Source organism: Lynx canadensis, chromosome E1, assembly GCF_007474595.2.
Source record: "Lynx canadensis isolate LIC74 chromosome E1, mLynCan4.pri.v2, whole genome shotgun sequence".
NCBI lineage: Eukaryota > Metazoa > Chordata > Mammalia > Carnivora > Felidae > Lynx > Lynx canadensis.
This window is the reverse complement of record NC_044316.2, coordinates 10,699,585-10,720,556: the sequence shown is the minus strand read 5'-3', so window position 1 is coordinate 10,720,556 and position 20,972 is coordinate 10,699,585. Positions and strand designations below refer to the sequence as shown.

At 56.8% G+C, this 20,972-nt stretch overlaps 2 protein-coding genes across 3 annotated transcripts in view; one reads left to right on the top strand and one right to left on the bottom strand.

Moving 5' to 3' along the window:
- The first annotated feature begins 3,222 nt into the window (after window positions 1–3,222).
- SLC5A10 (solute carrier family 5 member 10) overlaps window positions 3,223–20,972 on the top strand; it is a 58,705-nt gene continuing 40,955 nt past the window's right edge. The window contains exons 1-9 of the mRNA XM_030294781.1: window positions 3,223–3,354; window positions 8,588–8,659; window positions 8,921–9,025; window positions 9,349–9,408; window positions 9,964–10,068; window positions 14,799–14,904; window positions 15,198–15,278; window positions 16,793–16,998; window positions 20,741–20,876. Of these exons, the coding sequence (XP_030150641.1) occupies window positions 3,241–3,354; window positions 8,588–8,659; window positions 8,921–9,025; window positions 9,349–9,408; window positions 9,964–10,068; window positions 14,799–14,904; window positions 15,198–15,278; window positions 16,793–16,998; window positions 20,741–20,876 (985 nt within the window). The 5' untranslated portion in view covers window positions 3,223–3,240. The remainder of the gene's footprint in view (window positions 3,355–8,587; window positions 8,660–8,920; window positions 9,026–9,348; window positions 9,409–9,963; window positions 10,069–14,798; window positions 14,905–15,197; window positions 15,279–16,792; window positions 16,999–20,740; window positions 20,877–20,972) is intronic.
- Window positions 16,889–20,972, bottom strand: part of FAM83G (family with sequence similarity 83 member G) — a 28,214-nt gene continuing 24,130 nt past the window's right edge. For both annotated transcript variants that reach the window (XM_030294779.1, XM_030294780.1), the window contains one exon: window positions 16,889–17,580. In XM_030294779.1, coding sequence (XP_030150639.1) covers window positions 17,170–17,580 — 411 coding nt within the window. In that variant the 3' untranslated portion in view covers window positions 16,889–17,169. The remainder of the gene's footprint in view (window positions 17,581–20,972) is intronic.

The following is a 20,972-nucleotide window of genomic DNA, read 5'->3' as shown; positions in this document are numbered from 1 at the left end:
AGAGCCTGATGCGGGGCTCGAACTCACGGACCGTGAGATCGTGACCTGGGCTGAAGTCGGACGCTCAACCAACTGAGCCACCCAGGCGCCACCAGGCAACCCATATTTGAAGAGAAACTTCTTTTTTTTTTTTTTAAGGTTTTTTTTTGGGGGGGGGGCGTTGGGGGGGGAGAGAGCACGAGCAGGGGAGGAGCAGAGAGAGAGGGAGACAGAGAATTCCAAGGAGGCTCCACACTGTCAGCATAGAACCCAATGCATGGCTCAAACTCACGAACCACAAGATCATGACCTGAGCCGAGGTCAAGACTCAGCAGCTTAACTGACTGAGCCATCCAGGCATCCCTGAAGAGAAACTTCTTAATGGTTACAGGATTTTACCTTGGTTTAGTACATCTGTACATAATACCAAGACCTCTGAAGCCTTCTAAATCCCATAAGTCTATTTTTTATTATCAAGGTACCAATGCCCATAACATAAAATTCAACATTTTCAACATTAAACATTTAAAAAAAATATTTATTCATGTTTTGAGAGACAGAAACAGAGCACGAGCAGGGGAGGGTCAGAGAGAGAGGGAGTCACAGAATCAGAAGGAGGCTCCAGGCTCTGAGCTGTCAGCACGGAGCCTGATGTGGGGCTCGAACTCCTGAACCGCGAGATCATGACCTGAGCCGAAAGAGTTGGACCGACGGAGACACCCAGGTGCCCCACAACATTTTCAACATTTTAAGGTGTACAATTCAGTGGCCCTTGGAGAGCTTCAAGACAGGAACTGATGACGAGACCAAGGCATGATGCGAGGGTTGGAACTTTTAGCCTTGAGTTAATCATCCGTGGCCAGTGATGGAATCCATCGTGCTAGGTGAAGAAACCTACATAAAACCCCCTACAGAACAAATAGGGTTCAGGAAGTTACAGGTTGGTGAACACACCCATGGACTTGGTCTGTTCTGGACCTCACTTCTTTTTTTTTTTTTTTTGTAACGTTTATTTATTTTTGAGACAGAGCATGAACGGGGGAGGGTCAGAGAGAGAGGGAGACACAGAATCCGAAACAGGCTCCAGGCTCTGAGCTGTCAGCACAGAGCCCGACGCAGGGCTCGAACTCACGGACCGCGAGATCATGACCTGAGCTGAAGTCGGACCCTTAACCGACTGAGCCACCCAGGCGCCCCTGGACCTCACTTCTATGTACCTCTTCATCTGGCTGTTCATCTGTATCCTTTATAAGAAGCTTTATCATCAACTGGTAATTGTAAATGTTTTCCTGAGTTCTGTGAGCCATCTAGCAAATTATGACATCTTTGAAAGGGATCATGGGACCTTCCAACATTTATAGATGGTCAGCCAGAAGTATGGGAGGCCTAAGATTTGCGCCTGGCATCTGAGGTGGGGCACAGTTCTGGCAGACTGAGGGCTCAACCGTGGGGTCTGCAGTAACTCAGGTAGGTAGTGACAGTTGAGTCAAATTGTAGGACATCCAGTTGGTATCCAGAGATATGGAGTTGGTCGTAGTGGAAAACATGAGCTCAGGGCTTCCTCTTGGGATAGATGCGGCTTATAGGGTGTGATACGGACGGCTCCTTGGCTAGGCTGGCCCCGTATTCTGTCCTGGGTGAGCTGGGCCAGAAGAGTTTGATCTGCATGTGGTCGTGTTGGGTAGGACGGGGTGGGAATATGGAATGTGATTGGGCTTACATGTGGAATTTCTCATCTCCTTCACTGCCACCCTCTCCCCGTCCCACCCATGTGCTCCTCATGACCTCTTTTCCCCAGAACTTTTATCAGAGGGCAGGGGGTTTTATCCCTCGGTGGTTTGTTTCCTTCTGAGACCCAGGCTGAGGAGAGGGGACCAAATACTATTTTTCAACCACCTTATCTTTAGGCGGCTGGCTTACAAAATCTGGACAGTACCCAGCTGGGTCCTTCTGACTCGTATAAAGTGATCTTTTGATTCATGATATGCTTCTCGGCAATGGCTTGGAAAGTCAACACCATCCGAGAGGCTAGTTGGCTGACGGTGAGGGTAGTTGGGGAGCGGGCAGTCTAAGCCCGCCCGAATTTACTATAAACAGTGACTTAATTGTTCTCCTCTGTCTAGTTTTGCATGTAATCTTTAAACAGTCTACCCCCAGTTACCGAGTAACAGGCAGAGCTGGGTTTTGCGGGTCAGTGTGTTCCGGGGGGTTGCTGCTCACTCATTAACACTTCTGGAAGAGCTGCGCGTCCTGGTTAAACTTCAAATGTTTTGCAAAGCCACGGGCCATGTCGGAGACATCCACCAGGCTGTGCATGATGACTTAATTAGTGAGCAAGCATCTAGGACCCTAGATGGAGTCAGAGCCCTCACTGCCACCAATGGGGAGCCTCTGGGGTCAGATCTGGAGCTGAATCCCAGCTCGGTCCCTTACGGGGCTAGATAATGAATGACAGATGGCTCAGCCTCCTGGCCTCCATTCCTTGAGTGCGATATGGTATCACCTAAGCTAAGCATTGTCCTCAGCTCCTGGCAGGCACTTGCTAGATATTGTGACCTTCCGTGGATGTCCCGAGGGGACCACGGGGACCCGAACAGATGGTCAAATGAGGGGCTTGGGATTGTTTCAACTAAGTCTAGATAAAGAAAGCACAGAATTTGGCAACAGGACTTTATTGTTCAGTACTGGGACGTTCTGGGGCTGGGACTGTCTGTCGTGGCTAGAAGTGGACCACGTGACACAGGGGGTCGCCATTCCAAGACCCTCTCAGGCTACTCATGGCCTGATGGCCACAGGGCATGGTTGCCTGATGTCCCCGGAGGTGAGGCATCTGTCCCCCACCTGCCATGCTTCCTATACAAATTAAATACAGGTCAAGTCACGAGACTTCACGCCCAGTGTGGGGATTGAACTTACAACCCTGAGATTAAGAGTCGCATGCTCTACTGACTGAGCCAGCCAGGCCTCCCCTTTATTTTCCCTAAACCCCCTCTGAGTGCAGGGGGGCTCCCCTCCTCCAGCCCCCTTCGAGCTCTCCCCCATTCTCACGGTCGGGACTTGCTCCCCACTGGGAGGGGGGGGCGGTGGAGGACACCGAGCCGCACTTTGAAGCCGCTCTCAAGCACGCGGCCACATTGTGGGCTGGAGATGCCACCATCGTGCTCGGTTTAATGATCAATTTACTGCCTGCCGGGAAGCCCTTTCTGACCCGGTTCGGCCCTCAGTTAGCTCCTTTTGCTCAGGGCTGGCGCCTGCCTCGGGATGGAGGCGGACAACTCCACCGGCGACCCCCGTGCTCCCAGCCCGAAGCTGAGCGTGACCGACCTCATCGTCATCACCGTGTATTTCGCCCTGAACCTGGCTGTGGGCATATGGGTGAGAGGCCTGCGGTGGGCGGCCAGCCAGGGGGGGCACCGGGGGTGGGAACTGGGCTGGCAGGTCCCTGAGGCATCTGTATCGTGTCCCCTGGAGGCCGGGTGTCCCCCGGGGCCCTCCTTCCAGCCCTGGGGTAGATTCATCTGGGACCTTGACCAAGCCCCCTTCTCTTTGGGCAGTGGCTTCTCAGTCTACAAAGTGAGGAGGAGGAGGGCCTCTCTGTAACAGGCAGGCTTCGCGGGAAGTTCACTGAGCGTCTGTGCGGACAAGCCGGGGGCCCGGCACGTCTCATCGCCTTCTTGGCCTCTGTCTCCCCCATGTCAGATGGGCTCATGGTCTGTTCAGAGGAGGGGAGAGGCACACGGAGCCTGGGGATCTTTACTTTTAAAAGCTCTGTGTCCGGGGCGCCCGGGCGGCTCCGTGATTTGAGCGTCCCACTTCAGCTCAGGTCGTGATCTCCCACTTGCTGAGTTCAAGCCCTGCATCCGGCTCGCTGCTGTCATCACAGAGCCTCCTTTGGATCCTCTGTCTCCCCCCGCCCCCCACTCTCATCCTCCCCTGCTTGCACTGTCTCTCAAAAATAAAAATAAAACCTTAAAAAAAAAAGAAGCTCCCTGTCCACCAGCCTAGCCTAGTTCCTAAGCGAGTTTCTCTCACTTTCTATAGGAAAGAGAAGTGATTCAGGCCATCACAGACTCCAGTGGCGGTGAGGGTCCTGCTAGGCAGGCGCTGTGCTCGGCACCTGGTCCCCGCAGCCCCGGGGCAAAGGCCAGCCCCATTTACAGATGAACCCCAGCGCTCTGGGGTCTGGGACTTCCCCAGCGAACCCCAGGTCCCGGTACATAGGGGAGGGGTCCCTCCTGTGTACTCATAATGCTGACCTTGGAGGCCTTTCTGGTGAGGACGTGAACACAGAAACCAGCTGTGGGTTTGCAGAAGTCAGGCTCGTCCTCCTTGTCCCCAGCAGTGCCCGGGCCAGCAGCCCTGAGTGCTGACACATGGTCTTTATCTACTGGGGGAGAATGAGTATCCCTATCTTGTCTTCCCTGGCCGCTGATTTAAGCCAGAGGGCCAGAGCTCAGCAAGACCTAAAGAGGGAAGAGGAGGGGAGAGAGAGGGAAGAGGAGGGAGAGAAGGCCTCCCCAGCCAGTGTGGGTGGGAGGATTTACTTGGAAGTGCACACGTAAGAAAATGTTTTGGGGGGCGCCTGGGTGGCGCAGTCGGTTAAGCGTCCGACTTCAGCCAGGTCACGATCTCACGGTCCGTGAGTTCGAGCCCCGCGTCAGGCTCTGGGCTGATGGCTCGGAGCCTGGAGCCTGTTTCCGATTCCGTGTCTCCCTCTCTCTCTGCCCCTCCCCCGTTCATGCTCTGTCTCTCTCTGTCCCAAAAATAAATAAACGTTGAAAAAAAATTAAAAAAAAAAAAAAAGAAAGAAAAAAAAAAAAAAAAAAGAAAAATAAAAAAAAAAAGAAAAATTAAAAAAAAAAAGAAAAATAAAAAAAAAAAAGAAAAAAAAAAAAGAAAAATAAAAAAAAAAAGAAAATGTTTTGGGTATCTGAGGCCAGGCCCTTTGCTAGCCGGTGACACGGCCCATCAGCCTTGCCGCCCAGGACTCGCCCCCTCCCAGCTCAGCCTTCCCCTGCAGGCTGGTGCTGTGTGCAGCGGGGCTGTGGGAGCTCCACCCTGCCCCTCCAAGGCCACAGGGCTATGAGCACAGGCAGAAAAGAACAGAGCCACTCAAGGAGTACACCCTGGAGCCGGATCCCACAGGGGTCAGATGCAGGCGTTCATCACCCAAAAGCAGACGGAACAAGCTGGGCTGGGCTGGGCAGGTGCACCTGCAAAGGTGCTGACAGTGGGGTCAGGAGAACCCAGGGGAGGGCCTTTAAGGAGGCGTTACAAGCGACCTTGGGCTGAGCTTTTGCATCTCTTAGGGTGTCTGTGAGTAAGGGACCGAAAACCTGCATCAGATGAGCTTGAACAGTGAAGGAAATATAATGACGTCCATTCTGAAAAGTCCAGCAATAGTGAAGGCTTCAGGTACGGTAGGACCCAGGGGTTTCCAGAGAATCATCAAGGCTGTCGCTGCACTTCACTTTGATTTTCTCACGCATGTGTGGCATTGTCCTGAGTCCAGTTTCCCTGTCTGGTTAGCCTGGGTTCAAATCCTGACTCCGTCACTTACTAGCCACTTTCGTCTGTGAAAGCCTTGACTTTCTCATTGGTAATAGGAATATGGTCACAGTACGTACTTCATGGGGCTGCTGCAAAGACTCAACACCTCGGGGCACCTGGGTGGCTCAGTCGGTTAAGCGTTTGTCTCTTGATTTTTGGCTCAGGTCATGATCTCATGGTTCGTGGGTTCGAGCCCCGTGTCAGGCTCTGTGCTGACAGCTCAGAGCCTGGAGCCTCCTTCGGATTCTGCATCTGTGTCTCCCCATCTCTCTGTCACTTCCCCGTTCTCTCTCTCTCTCTCTCTCTCAAAAATAAACATTAAAAAAAATTTTTAGGGACACTTGGGTGGCTCAGTCAGTTAAGCGTCTGACTTTGGCTCAGGTCCTGATCTCACAGTTCGTGGGTTTGAGCCCCACATAGGGCTCTGTGCTGACAGCTCGGAGCCTGGAGCCTGCTTTGGCTTCTGTGTCTCTCTCTCTCTCTCTGCCCCTCCCCTGCTCACGATCTGTCTCTCTGTCTCTCAAAAATGAATAAATGTTAAAAAATAAATTAAATTAAAAACTTAAAAAATTTTGTTTTAATTAAAAAAATTTTTTTTAACGTTTATTTATTTTTGAGACAGAGAGAGACAGAGCATGAACGGGGGAGAGGCAGGGAGAGAGGGAGACACAGAATCGGAGGCAGGCTCCAGGCTCTGAGCCATCAGCCCAGAGCCCGACGCGGGGCTCGAACTCACGGACCGCGAGATAGTGACCTGAGCTGAAGTCGGACGCTTAACCGACTGAGCCACCCAGGCGCCCCAAAGAATTTTTTTAAAATAAAATTATATATAAAAAAAAGACTAAACACCTCATAAAGGTAAAGCACTTGGGACCAACTCTGCCACAGAGGGGCACTCGGTGAATATTAACTAGGTGAACATGGCTGCCAGCACCCTCAGAGTCCCGGCTTCTTTCTCCGCCTCCCAGGAGGCCAGGAGCAATCCCAGCGTAAGTCCACAACTGTCCTGAACCAGGTGCAGCAGCTAAGGAATGTGATAGTCTCCGTGGCTTAGATGACTCAGGACTCCTGGAATTGGAGACTGGGCCCGGGGCCTCTCAGGCCAATTGCTAGGAAAAATGAGACCCCTTTAGGAAGGGAAGGGGCAAGAAGGAGGCAATTGGCCAGGCCTACCACATCCCTGAAAGATGAAAGGACATGTTTGGAAAAATCCCGGGCTAAGAACAGAGCTGCTGTGGAAGTTGCACAGTGCACAGCCCACAAAGCTGGATGTGGCCATCCTGGCCAAGACCGTGAGAGTCTTCAGATACTACTGTATTCAATATGGCTGGGTCACAGCTCACAGAAAGTGATGGAAGATGGGGTGGGAGAGAGGCAAGCAGGAGCCGTATCCAAAGCTTTGAATGTCCGATGCAGACAATTCAGGTGAATCATCTTGAATCTGGTGGGAGGAGGGGGGCGGCAATTAAAGTCAGGTAGAAAGAGGCCTGTATGTTGATCGATACTTTGTGATCCAGTCTTAGGTTAGGATATATATGTTGGGAGAAAGGAATGCAAAATATATACCTAAATAGACCTCCAGGGTCCCTCTTTTCAAATTTCTTCTGTCCTCAAGTTCACGTCTATTCACTTTCTCCTGTCCAGATAGCACTGAGGGCTTGAAAAACCCATATAATCACTGACCTTTATTGGGCTTACTTACTAGGTACCAGGCACTGTTGTTAGAGTGTCACATGTATTAACTCGTTAAACCTCACAGAAGCCCTGCAAGGGAAGGCCCGCATGACAGATGAGGAAACTGAGGCACAGAGGTGAAGTAATTTGCCCAAGGTCATACACAGGAAACAGAGCGGCCAGGATTTGCTCCCAGGCATTCTGATTTCAGATTTTTAATTACATTATGGAGCACAAAACTCTATACTCCCACCAACACAAAAGGTATGCAAGAATACTTGAGTGATAATTCTTCGAAATGTATCAGAGATTAGAATACTAGAAGTTAGAAATCAAGGCCAAAAGCCTCTCAAAATCCTTAGCTCAAAGTCCTCATCAAGAGGCAAAAATCTCAGCTTCAGGGCACCTGGCTGTCTCAGTCAGTAGAGCGTGCAACGCTTGATCTTGGGTTTGTAAGTTCGAACCCCACATTGGGTGTAGAGATTACTTAAAAATAAAAATCTTAAAAAAAGAAAATCTCAGTTTAGTTACGCACTGTGGAATGATCAAAACTTAGACTTTGACCTGTAAGGCTACAGTAACTGCCCTGAGGCAGTTTGGCGGGTCTGGGATAAGAAGTGTGGAGGATCCCGTGTTGGCCCAGCACAGGGCGTCTTAGTCAACGGCGACAGTCAGCCGTGCTCATGGCCCCCAGCTCCCTGGTGTGTCCATCCCTCCCCCAGTGGGGGGCCAGCGGGGAGCCACCGGGGGCTTGGGCCACGGTCCAGAGCAGGCTGGAAATGAGTGAAGGGAAGGAACGGGACCACGGGGCCCAGGAGCTGGGGTGGAAGGCTGTGGATAAGATTCTGGTTCCCTCTGTCCTTTCTGTTTTATTGATGTAATTTCACATCACATGAAACTCACCATTGAAACCATTTTAAACTGTATAATTCAGAGGTATCTAGTGCATTCATTCTGGTTTACAACCATTACCTGTATCTGCTTCCGAAACTTTTTCATCACCCCGAAAGGAAACCCCATACCTATTAGCAATCATTGCCCCTTGCCCTCTCTCCTCGGCCCCTGGAAACCACTAATCTACTTCCTGCCTCCGTGGATCCACCTGTCCTGGACATTTCATGTAGACAGAATCATACAATGTGTGGCCTTTTGCGTCTGACTCCTTTTACTTAGCAGAATGTTCTCGAGGGCCATCGTGCTGTAGCAGGTGTCAGAACTTCATGCCTTCCAAGGGTTGGGTATTATTCCGTCGTACGGATAGACCACGTTGTGTTAATCAGTCGTTGAGCGTCTGGGTTGTTTCCACCTTTTGGCTGCTGTGAACATTCAGGCACGAGTTTTGTTCGAACACCTGCTGAGCTCCTTTCTGCCTCTGTCCTTGCAGTCTTCATGCCGGGCCAGCAGGAACACGGTGAGAGGCTACTTCCTGGCGGGCCGGGACATGACCTGGTGGCCGGTGAGTGTTCTCTCCCCCTGCCCCGCATCTGATCCCGGATGCAGGTGCTGCCTAGGGGCTCATCCCTGCGGTCACTTTGTGTGTCTTCCTCACCCAAGGTCACTGCCCGGGGTGGGTGGGGGGGGGGGCCAGCGATGGGGCAGGTTGAGGCTGGCAAGGGGCCCCCAAGCTGGGAGCGTCGGGATGGGGTGCCGGGAATTGGCTTTGGCGTCTGGTGGGGACGGCTGCCTCTGCTGATTCTTTTTCCCCTCTGTCCTCCAGATTGGAGCCTCTCTCTTTGCCAGCAGCGAGGGCTCGGGCCTCTTTATTGGACTGGCGGGCTCGGGTGCGGCCGGGGGCCTGGCCGTGGCTGGCTTCGAGTGGAATGTAAGCAGGCAGGGGTGGACGCAGCTGCGGGAGGGTGCAGAGACCTTGAAAGGCGCAGAGACCTTGATAGGGCTCCAGTGGGGTCTGCCCTTGGCCACTCAGGGCAGCCAGTGTCTAGACGGGAGTTGTTCCCGGGGATGGATGGCCTTCAGAATGCCAGAGTGCTGGACAGGGAGCTTAGCCTTGGCCACAGAGGGAGGAAGAGGCAAATTCTTCCCCTCTTGAGGTTCTCTGGCGGGTCAGGTCTCCAGTCCGCTGGGCCCGGATGCAGGGTCTGTGGGAGCTGGGGACTGCCGTCCTCACTCTGTCCCTGTCCCCCTCAGGCCACGTATGTGCTGCTGGCCCTGGCGTGGGTGTTCGTGCCCATCTACATCTCCTCGGAGGTGAGTCTACTCCCGGGGACTCAGGGTGGCCTCACCTGCGTCGGGGCCGTGCTCCCCTGGCTTGGTGATGCTGATGAACGGGAACCCCGGCTTCATGTGGTAGAGCCAGCCCACCGCTCCCAGGGCTGCCAGGGTTTCTTCCTAGGCCAACTAACGTTCCTGCCAACTATGAAGACGCGTCCCCGAGGCCCTCAGCCTGGGAGCCGTGTCTGCTGGTTTCCACGGCCCCTGCTCGCTGCATCTGGGGGGTGATGCTCCCTCCACCCAAGCACACACCTGGGCGACACTGTCCCTGACTCTGCCCGCTCCTTCAGCCCCACTGGGCAGCCACTGGATCTCTCCCAGTCCTTCCCCATCGAGTCGCGTCGGTAGCTCATCCGGATTTGTCACCACAGCCTTCAGACTTGTGCCTCTGTCCCTAGTCACCGTCCCCGGTTGTGGGATGGTAATGAGTATGTGGGTCTGGCCTTGCCCTTGAGAAGCTCTGGGCCCTGACAGCTGGGTGTGATCTCGGGGGAGTGCTTAGTTCCTGCCCCCCCCCCCGTGCCTCCCCAGATCGTCACCATGCCTGAATACATTCAGAAGCGCTACGGAGGCCAGCGGATTTGCATGTACCTGTCTATCCTGTCTCTGCTGCTGTCCGTCTTCACCAAGATATCGGTGAGCTGCCCCCCCACCCCCCCCCAACTCCCAGCATCCCGCCAGCATCGCCTGGAATCATCCCCGTTCTGAGGGCCCCTCAGACACACCTGACATCCTCTCATCTGTCTCTTGTTCAACAGCTGGGGAAACTGAGGCCCAGAGAGGGACAGTGATTTGCCCACACAGTTGAGTCTGGGATAGCTTGACGAGGGCTTCCAGAAGGCGGGTTGGGCAGCTGGCATGGTTGGGGGCAGAAAGCAGGCCTTCTGACTTCTGCTTTGCCCTGGGTCCAGATATGAGGGCGTTCGGGGTTCTCGCTATGAGAGGTCACTGGTGGGAGCCTGGGGGTCAGCCTGGATGGCTTCCCTGGGCCAGCGCGGAGGTGAACCAGGACTGCCCACTAGGGGGCGCTGAGAGCCTTCATGGTCTCTGGCGGTTCAGCGGCCACAGGGAGCCCATCCCGTGGCCGGTCAACTCCTTCGAGAAGCTGACCCCTGGCGGCGGCCTCCTGGTATTGGGGTGCCTCCCTAGTGGGCACCCCGGGCCTCTTTTCCCTTGGGAGCCTGGACCCGGTCCCCCTGGAAGGGTAAGGGCAGAAAGTGCACCTCAAATGTCGGGGTGGCTTGCGTGGGATTCCAGAAGGAAGGAGGGTTCAGAGGGAAGGTCCTTACAGACAATCTCATCCTGCAACCCCTGTGTGCAGATGAGGCCATTGAGGCCCAGAGAGTGACGGTGACTAGCTCAAGGTCACGGTGAGTCAGGCGGAGACCAAAGAACCCAGGCCTCTGTCTCCCAGCCTCCCAGTCCCCGGGGGGGCCCCCGGCCGCTGCTCTGCTGCACCAAGGCAGCCAGGACTTGGCACTTCAAACTCCACACTGTGAAGGGAGATGAGTGGACTTACCCTCCTATAAAATGGAAAGCAACCCACTGACGTCAAGGCTGGGGCTCCAACGCCAATGCTGGGCTTCCGGATGAGGCCGAGAGGGAAGCGGGAGGAACGCTAATTGCCCGGCTTGGTTTGGGCAGGACCGGGGACGCCTTGGCTGATGGCTTTGGGCCGAAACTGTTTGAAGTGCATGCGCCCAGCTGGCCCCGAGGCCCTGACCTCACTGGGCGGAGCCCCGTGAATGCCCCGGGTGTCTGTGCGTTCGGCACCCACCCCAGCTGCAGCCTGTCCTGACAGAGACCGCAGGGCTCACCTGCTGTCATCCCTCGGGTGGGGATGCTGGTGTGCAGAGAACATTCGATGGCAGGGTGCGGGGATCACCACCCCGACCCTCAGATGGGGTCGGGGGCCACTGAGGCCCATCACTGCGTGGCCCTGGGCTAGTCATTTAACCTCTGGAAAATAGAGAAATGGGGCACAATACCCTAGGCCACTTGGAGCAAAGGCCAACCATGGCCTACAAGATCCTCCAAGAAGGGGCCCCTGCTACCCTGCTAACCTCACCTGTCCCTCTTCTGTCACACACATCATTGCAGCCACACTGGCTTCCTTGCACATCCATGAACACACCAGACGTGGCCCTGCCTCAGGGCCTTTGCCCTTGTGTTCTCTGCCTGGAACCTTCTTCCCCTGGATATCCACATGGCTCACGTCCTCACCTGTGTCAAGTCTTTCAAATTTCACCTTCTCAGTGAGGCCTGCCCCTTCCCCGCTCTCCCTCTTCTCCGTACACGGACTATCTTCTGGCCTGAAGACAGTCTGCATAATTCACTTAGAATGTCTATTGCCTGCCTCCCTCATTTCTTCTCTCTGTTCATGGATGCGCCCCCAGTGCTACATGCCTGGCATAGCTCATAGGACTGAATGAAAAAAATACACGCCAGGGGCCAGCTAAGTTTGTCTGCGGCGGGCTGGAAAGTAAGTAGTTTTGGCTTTGCAGGACACACACGAGCCGCTCAGACTTGCTGCTGGAGGGAGAAACCCCACACCAAGGTGTGTGGACTGGATCTGGTCTGTGGTCTCTGGTGTGCCAACCCCTGACATACATAATGTGTGCCCTGGCTGAGCACTGGATGATAAACACATTCCCTGCTTTCTGGGAGCTTAGTGTTCCAGGCAGATAAGTAAACAGACGAATACAATCGTAACAGTTAAAACGTCGATGAAAGAAGCAAAGGCGAGGCTGAAATCTACAAGGATGAGAGCGGGCTCCCTTTGGAGAGAGTGGTCTCTGTGGGAAAGGCCAGGCTTGCGGCAGCTGAGGGAAGGGGCGAGGCTGGAGCGCAGGGAGCCGTGGAGCTCGGGGAGGGGTGAGCGCTGAAGGGGACAGAGGGGGCCTGGTGGACGACGCCTGGACCTCTGGGCCTGGCTAGCTGGAGTTTATTCCATGCGCGGTGGAAATGCAGAGAACTTGATGTTCCTCTGAACGAGCTGAGTGCAGGAGGAGGCGGGGAGGGGCTTCCCAAGGGATGGGCCAGAGGGTAGACATGGGAGTAGTTTGGAAACAGAATCAACAGCAGTGGCCGGTGGGTCAGGTGCCAGGGGGTGTGGCAAAGGTGAGAAGTTTCTGGAGCCCTGAAAGGACAGTGGTGGCCTCGATGGAGACGGGCCACCCCTGGAGGTCCCGCTCCCCCCTTCCACCAGCCTCCGCTGAGGGCAGGGCTCTGTAGAGGGATGGAGGAGGCTGGGCCTGCCCCTGTGCCCGTCTCCATATCTGCTTACCCATTTTCCAGATAAGAGCCACCAAGGCCCAGGAGGCGGCATGACCTCCACAAAGCCATGTGATCAGGGACACAGTTTAGGGCTCTTAGCTTCTACGAGGCCGCAGCTCTCCTGGGCCCCCAAGAGACGGGGCTCGGGCTGCAGAAGGGGAGGTCCAGTCAGGCTGGGTGCCGTCTAAAGTTCCTGGTCGGCGGGGACTCCCCAGGAGCCTGTAGGCAATCTCATATTCGCTGCAGCACGGGCTGTTGCTGGATGCCGTGCAGGGTCCTGGAGTGAGGACAGCGGCTGAGTCCTACCTCCACACTTTGGCCTGTACTGCTCCTGACACTGTCCAAGTCCTCATGGCTCCTCGCGGCCCACCGCCCCAGACAGGAGTCCCTGAGGAGTAGAGGTTAGGGGAGCAGGGCATCGGAGAAGATAGTTCTGGAAGACGGAGCCTGCGGACTGGGCAGCCCCAAGGCACAGGGACCTGGCCAACCGAGGCCTGGAGGCCGTGAAGTGCTGGGCCTGGAATGGTGGCCAGTCTGGTGTGGCCAGAGTCACCTGGGCTTAGAGATGAGTGGCCGGGGCCTGAAGGCCAGCCACACAGATCAGGGCTCCGCTCTGAGGGCGGCCTGGGTGCGGAGAGGGGTCTTGGGTGGCAGGAGGATGAGCAGGCGGGAGGAAGGGGCTGCTGCTTTCTAGAGACCTCTTGCTCCCCATTCACCCGGCAACTCCAATCTCTGATACCTGTTGGAGCCTGACCTCGGGGAAGTCCGTCCCCTCCCCAGGCTTCTGTGTCTCCTCCGGTCTGATGGGGGAGGGGGCTTGAAGAGTCCTTCCTGCTCTGATATTCACAACCCTGGGCTTCTCTCCTTGAGCTGGAGTAGACACACGTACGAATGCACACACACACACACACACACACACACACACACACACACTCACACACCACCAAAGCCAGGGACCAGAGTGAGGGGCTGCCGATCTCCTCAAAGCACCTTGTCAGAGTCCACACTGGCTGGTCTCTCCAAGGGAGGGTAAAGGAGGGGCCTGGAGGGAGAGGGACAGGGAACACAGGCTCTGGAGTGACACCCGGGCTCGGCCGGGGCTCTGTGTCCTTAGGGCTTGGAGCCTGGGGGAACCGGGGGTCCACAAGACCGACTGGGCCGTGCTGGTCAGCTGGATGTCGGGCCAGGCACTGCAGTAGTTCGAAGGGGCCCCGTGCCCCCTGGTCCCACGCAGCCTCGCTCAGCCTTCTTGGGAGCCTGTTGGCCCCAAAGGTTGTATTTCAGGTCATCTCCCCCGAACTGAGCAAGCCCAGAATGGAACATTTGGAATCCTGTCAGGGTGGAGCCCCCTTGAGCTCACAGGACAGTCCTGCCCTCCTTCCCTGGGCTCCCAGTACAGTATGGGGGTGGGGGTAGAATTAGGGGTGTGAGGCTCACCCCAGGACTAGGACTCCAGCCCCATAGGCTGCCCCAGGGTCCGGGATGGCAGCGTCTGTATGCAGTGCAGCCTCTGGGGACCAGCCTTGGCCCGAGACACGGTCCTGGCTTCAGTTCCAACCCCACCGGAGGGGAGTGAGCAAGACTGCCCCCTGCCCCCCCCGGCCTGCCCCCAGAACACGTCTGGTCGTTTTTCAGGGCCACCTGTCTAATGGGGAGCAGAGAACAGGGGGCACACCCAAATGGATATGGGCCTGGAGCCCTAGGCTGCAGATCTGTGTCTTCAGGCCCGTAAGGCTTCTCGGGCCTCCTTCAGGAAGCCCTCCTGGACTCCTCCTTGTCATGGACCCCTGGGAACCAAGGACACAGGGCTCCTGCTTTACATCTCCAGGCAGGGGCCAGACTCAATAACAACACTGCTCCTTGGTGGACATCGGCCACTCGGGACTTTATTAAATCAGCAGCATCCCCTGCACAACCGCTCGTCCACGGCCACGACCCCCTCCCGCCCTCCCAGCAGCGCCGGTGGGTGTGTGCGCGGGGCGTCTCTCCCTCCGTGTCCACGGGGCACTGAGGCCGCACGTCGAGTGAGCGGTGCCCTGAGTCCTGCGGTCACCTCGGGCCTCCGCACAACTTCCTCTCCCCTCCCGCAGATCGACCTGTACGCAGGGGCCCTCTTTGTGCACATCTGTCTGGGCTGGAACTTCTACCTCTCCACCACCCTCGTGCTCGCCATCACGGCCCTGTACACCATCGCAGGTACGGCGCCCTCGCGGGGGTCGGGCGGGGGCCCGCGGACAGAGGACCTGACCGCCAGCCCGGGTGTCCACGTGGCCGGGCAGAGGTGTGCAGGGGCCTGAGAGGTGGGCGGGAGCCGGGGGGCCACCTCCCCGCACAGCCTGGCCGGCGGAGATTTGAATCGGGCTCCGCCGGCCCAGCTGAGCGGTCCACAGCTCACCCACCTGTGAGAGGGCAGGCGACACGTACGTGGAACAGCCGTCCCTCCTCCCTCGGGGCACAGCTTTCTCCAGCTCCCTTTTTTCTACCCACAGGGGGTTTGGCTGCTGTGATCTACACGGACGCCCTGCAAACGCTCATCATGGTGGTGGGGGCCGTCATTCTGACCGTCAAAGGTGAGGGGTAGCCCCCCGCAGCCAGCGCTTTTGGGGGTCCGCCCTGTTAGGACCCAGGGGCCAGCACTGGGCGGGGAGGAGGGGGTGGTGGACTCACAAGGTCGAGCCATGAGGCGGTCAGCCCGTCAGCCTCCCCTGGGTGACAGAGGCTGTGTGTTCCTTTCCCACCTGTCGCCCAGCTGCCACTTGTCGCCCAGCTGCCACTTGTCACCAGCTCCGGGCCGGCTCCGGTCTGGTGTGGAGGGGACTCAAGAATGCAGGGCCACGGCACCTGCCCTGGCTCAGGACTAGATGGTGACCTAGGGCCGAGGGCAGGTGCGCACACAATCAGGACTCCACGAACACTGCCAGGGCATTGATGGGCTCCAACTGTTTAAAAGCATGTGCATAATCCCAAGAAGTGCTGCTACGGGTTGCTGGCCGATGGCAGGGGAGGAGAGAAGAGGGTTTAGACAGCTCGGTGAGACTGGTCAGGGAACCCGGAGGAAGCTCAGAGGGCTCCCTCAATAAATAGGTAGTGAACTCCTCGTCCTGGGAAGTATGCAATCAGAGCCAGGAGGATCCCACAGAGGGTGAACAGAGGCCTTTAAAGCCTCCTCCAGACTCAGACTGTAGGATCCTCTAGCCTGGTAATTTCCGATCTTTGTATAGTGTTTGTACGTTTGCTCTGAGTACCCGGCCCGGCCTGGGCTCCAGGCGGCAATGAGGCTGGGGGCCCAGAGTCCGGGAGCAGGCTTCCTGCTTGGGAAAGGCAGGGGAGAGGGGCTTGCAAGTAAGACTAGGGATCTTCCTGTATCCAGACTTTGTGTACCTGCTTGCTTTCAGACCAGGGGGGAGACCCCACTGCAGGAGAGGGACCCAGGCAGCCGGGCCCAGCCTGGACGGGAGGGGTGGTTACAGACACAGCAAAAGCCGCAGATGGGCCAGGGTTTGGCCACACAGGGCCCTGACTCTGAGGTAGACAGGAACAGTGAGGGAGTGAATGTGCTCTGGCCTCGAGAGGAAAGACTTCTGGCTCGAGCCCCGGCCGGTGGGCCATGTGGCTTTGGTCATGCCCTTGTCCCTTCTGGGACTTGTTTCTGTCCTCAGTGCTACGTGCCAGCCATCCTCAGCTCTGCCAAAATCACATCCTTTAGGAGCCCCAGGTCAGGACTTTAACACTTTTAGACTCCCCGGGAAGGTCCTCCAATGCCAAGAAAAAATACTTTTGCTTCCTTGATTCGACAGTCTGAAGCTTGGCAGAGAACCCCTGCCCGAGGCCAACAGGCGTCCGGGGGCCAAGAGGACACTGTGGTGTCCACGTGCAAAATGCTCATTTAATAGTATTATTTTTAAATACAAATAAAATAGTCATTTGAAATCCCCTGTTCTGGAAAACCCTCTACCCTCCACGCCTCTCCAGACACTGGGAAAGGTGGATGGGAAAAAGTCAAGTTTGGTGCATCGGGAAGTGGGGGCCCGGAGTCAGGGCCATCGGCCACCAGCCCGTCCCCGTCCCACCCCGACCCCTCCAGCCTTTGACCAGATCGGCGGCTATGAGCAGCTGGCGGCAGCCTACGCCCAGGCCGTCCCATCCAGGACCATCGCAAACACGACCTGCCACCTGCCCCGTACAGACGCCATGCACATGTTCCGAGACCCCCACACAGGGGACCTCCCGTGGACTGGGATGACCTTCGGTCTGACCATCATGGCCACCTGGTACTGGTGCACTGACCAGGTGAGTGTCGCTGTCGCCACCCGCCCTACCTTCCTGCCTTCCGGGGTGGGCTCTGGAGAGTCTGGGCGGCCATCTGCCGATCCCTGGCGCGGCCCCAGGAACACCTCCCTGGTGAGTCTGGGCTGGGGCACAGGCCACGGACCGCACGGCTCCAGGCCCAGGGACAGGGTGCTAGGGTTCCTTGTGGTGCCGGGGGGCCTGGGCCCTCCGTTTAGAATCAGATGAGGCCCACTGGCCGCTGCCCGTCCTGGCCTTCAGGTGCTTTGACTGGGACAGTTTGGAGTAGGGGATTCCAAAAGGACTTGGATGCTCATCAGCGACCCTGCCATCGGCCTGGGGGCTGGCATTTCGGGCCCGCCTTGGAGTCCCGGGATCTGCCAGCGTGCGGGGCACGGGGCCAGCCTTGGCCTGCCAGGGGTACGTGCTTGTTACGGCTGGGCTCGCTTTCCTGGTAGAGCTCTGGGTGCCATCGGCAGCCGCAGCGCGGTACCGCGGGGGTCCCGAGGTCCTCACGGGCCGCAGGAAGCCATCTTTATCCCTGGTCCCCGAGGCAGGGACTCTATAATGGGGGATCTGTTGGCCCTAGGAGAGAAAGAGCAGAGACAGTGAGGAGACCCCCCAAGGGCCAGGGGCAGGCGGCAGCCGGCTCACCTGGGTTTAGGCCTCTTGGCCTTGCCACTCACCAGCGGGCGGTCCTAGACAAGTTCGTCTCACTGCTTTGTGCCTCAGTTTCCCCTCGTGTCACACAGCGATGGGTCCCGCCTTTCACGGTTACGGTAAGGCGAGTTCCTACCGCTCCTGCCCCAGCCTTCCCCACCCGTCCACTGCGGGTGGTGCAGTGCTGGTGACTGCAGGGGCTGGGTCTTCTTCTGGAGTCTGAATCTTGTCCTCCCTGGGCTGTGAACGCATCAGATCACCTCCGCCAGCCACCTACCCCTCTGGGCAGAGGCGGGCAATGCCGGGAAGGCCGTGGGCAGTTCCAGGCAGCAAGAGGTCTTGTGCCAGCAAAGCCTCAGACACCCATCTTACCCAAGGACCCCACCGCGCGAGTGAGGCAGCAAGGCCCAAGGGCCGACCCGGCCAGCCACCACGGGATGAATGAGGAGAGACTTCCCTGCAAGACATGCCCCTCCACCCCCCTCGGGCACCTCTCCTTTCCTCGCCACTCAGCGTGGGCCTGGCCGACACTGCCGTCTCTGGGCGGGACACAGGGCAGGAGATTTTCCCACGAAGCCCAAGTGAGTCAGCACGCTGCCTGGCCTCGAGGTCAGGGCCGAATGGGCCTTACTGCCTGGAGAAGAGGGTCACACAGGGAGGCCGAGGCCGAACACCGCTGACATTGGGGCTTCACGGCCCGGCTGCGGCCTCACTTCCCTGGCGTCCTCCCGCTCAGGCCTCGGACCAAAACCCCTCAATATAGGCACCTGCACGCCGGGTCCCGCTGGGTCTGCCTGGGGCACAACCAGGACTGGGACCAGAACCCCTGCGACATAGGCACCTTTGCACCGGATCCCACGTGCCTGGGGCTACTCTGCTGTGACCCTCACCAGCAAGCAGGGGCTTTGCCTGACTCCACCCAGCCACTGGGCCAGGCCAGCCCCCCAGGATGCCCACTCTAGTCAGCACCAGAAGGCAGCTCTGTGTGCTGAGGCCACAGGGCTTTTCATGGTCTTTAGACTTTTCACTACCTCCTGGCTCATCCCCCACGTGTCACTGACACTCGAACTCAGAAACAAACTGACCCAATAAGACAGGAGGCGAAAGGCCCAATGGGCAGAGAGCTCTACGGAGCCCCTCTCTGACCTCAGTGTCCCTGTCTGAAACGCAGGGAGGCACTCGGGCCAGGGGGCCTCCTGGGGTCCTGCCTGCTGTGGCGATGCACCTTCTGTCACCTGCTGCTCCTGCTGTCTCACGTGGAGTGTCCCTTTCAGGCGACAGCAGCAGCTACGTTAATCAGAACAGCGAGCGCCATTTTTCCCGGTGTGAGTGCGCGGCACCCGTAACCTGGTTTCACCCACGGGAAGGTTCTCTCGCCTTCACCTCACGGCCGAGACAGACAGACAACCAGGCCAGTTCAGGACTTTCCCAGAGTGGCGCCAGGGTCCAAAGGCCCCCGGGCCAGCACTGAGCCGTGGCTGACCCCGAGGCTGCACCCCAAGGGAAGCCTAAACTTGGGGAACTCGCGACCAGCCGGGCGTGAGCTGGGCCACCTGCATGGTGCCTCGCTCGGTCCTTGCAGCAACCCTGTGTTAGTAGCCCACTTTAGAGATGAAGGCACAGGGGATCAGGGAGGTTAAGTGGCTGAGCACGGGGAGTGGGTCACAGCTGCCGGCCCAGCCTGGGCTGAGAGGTCGCGGGGACGCAGCAGCCCGCTGACACTGCAGGGAAGGGCCCGGCCCTGCCGCTCGCCTCAGCTTCTCCAGCAGCAGAATGGGGTGACAGCAGCTGCCCCCCACCCTTGCCTCCCAGGGCTGCCCGCCACGAGCACAGAGGAGCGCAGCCCTGGGCTCTTGCACCCACAGGACATCAGAGAATTGCGTCGAACCCCCTCATCGTCCAGACAGGGAAACTGAGGCCCCAAGTGAGGCCACGACTTGTCCCAAGTCAGAGGTAGCCAGTGCCAAAGCAGGATTGAGGTCAGCTTGTCCTTCAACCTCAGGGTTGCCCCTCTAGACCCTGTAACGAATGCTCTATCATGTCTCAGAGGAAAATAAATGCTGGGAGCTCTCCATTCAACCAGCATGTCTGGAAAATAGGTTAAAATCACACATTCTTACTTCTGAACTGCAGCTGGTGACTTAAACTGCAGAGCACCAAATGAAAAATACTTTGATTTAGAATGTGTAGATCGTACAACTCTGTGAACAAACACACTAAAACTGTGTATTAGTTTTGTACAGTTTATGTGGCTGAACTCTATGTGAATTATACTTCTGCAAAGCTGTTTATTATTACTTTTTTAATGTTTATTTGTTTTTGAGACAGAGAGAGACAGAGCATGAACAGGGGAGGGTCAGAGAGAGGGAGACACAGAATCTGAAACAGGCTCCAGGCTCTGAGCTGTCAGCACAGAGCCTGACACGGGGCTCGAACTCACGGACCGCGAGATCACGGCCTGAGCCAAAGTTGGACGCTTAACCAACTGAGCCACTCAGGCGCCCCGATCCATAAAGCTGTGAAAGAAAGAAAGAGAGGAAGGAAGGAAGGAAGGAAGGAAGGAAGAAAGGAAGGAGGAAAGAAGGAAAGAAGGGAGAGAAAGAGAGAAAAAAGAAAGAAGGAAGGAAGGAAGAAAGAGAGAAAGAGAGAGAGAGAGAAAGAGAGAGAGAAAGAAAGAAAGAAAAAAGAAAGAAGGAAGGAAGGAAGGAAGGAAAAAAAGAAGAAAGAAAGAGAAAGAAGAAAGAAAGAAGCAAAGAAAGAAAAAGGAAGGAAGGAAAGAAGAAAGAAAAAGAAAGAAGACAGGGAAAGAAAGAAAGAAACTCATAATGTCAGAGCTGGGAGGGATCTCAGATGCCATCGGTTCCAATTGTCTGTCCCTCCTCCCATGCTGCAGATCTGCAAACTGAGGCCCAGTTAGGATTTGCCTCGGGCTACATGGGGAGCCACGCTCAGGCAGCTTCTAGCACCCCTCTGCTACTTGACCACAAGCTTCCCCAAATGCCTGGGTTTAAAGCTCCAGGCCAGTGATACAGAACAGTGGCACCCCCGAGCGGGGCTGAGACTCACCCCCTCCCCGTGCCCCCAGGTCATCGTGCAGCGGTCGCTGTCCGCCCGGGACCTGAACCACGCCAAGGCGGGCTCCATCCTGGCCAGCTACCTCAAGATGCTGCCCATGGGCCTGATCATCATGCCAGGCATGATCAGCCGTGCGCTGTTTCCAGGTAGGACAGACACCGGGGGCTGGGCCGGGGCTGCAGGGGGTCCAGGGCTCTGGGTCCCTGACCTGCAGTGCTCACTGGGAGGAGAGGCAAAGGACG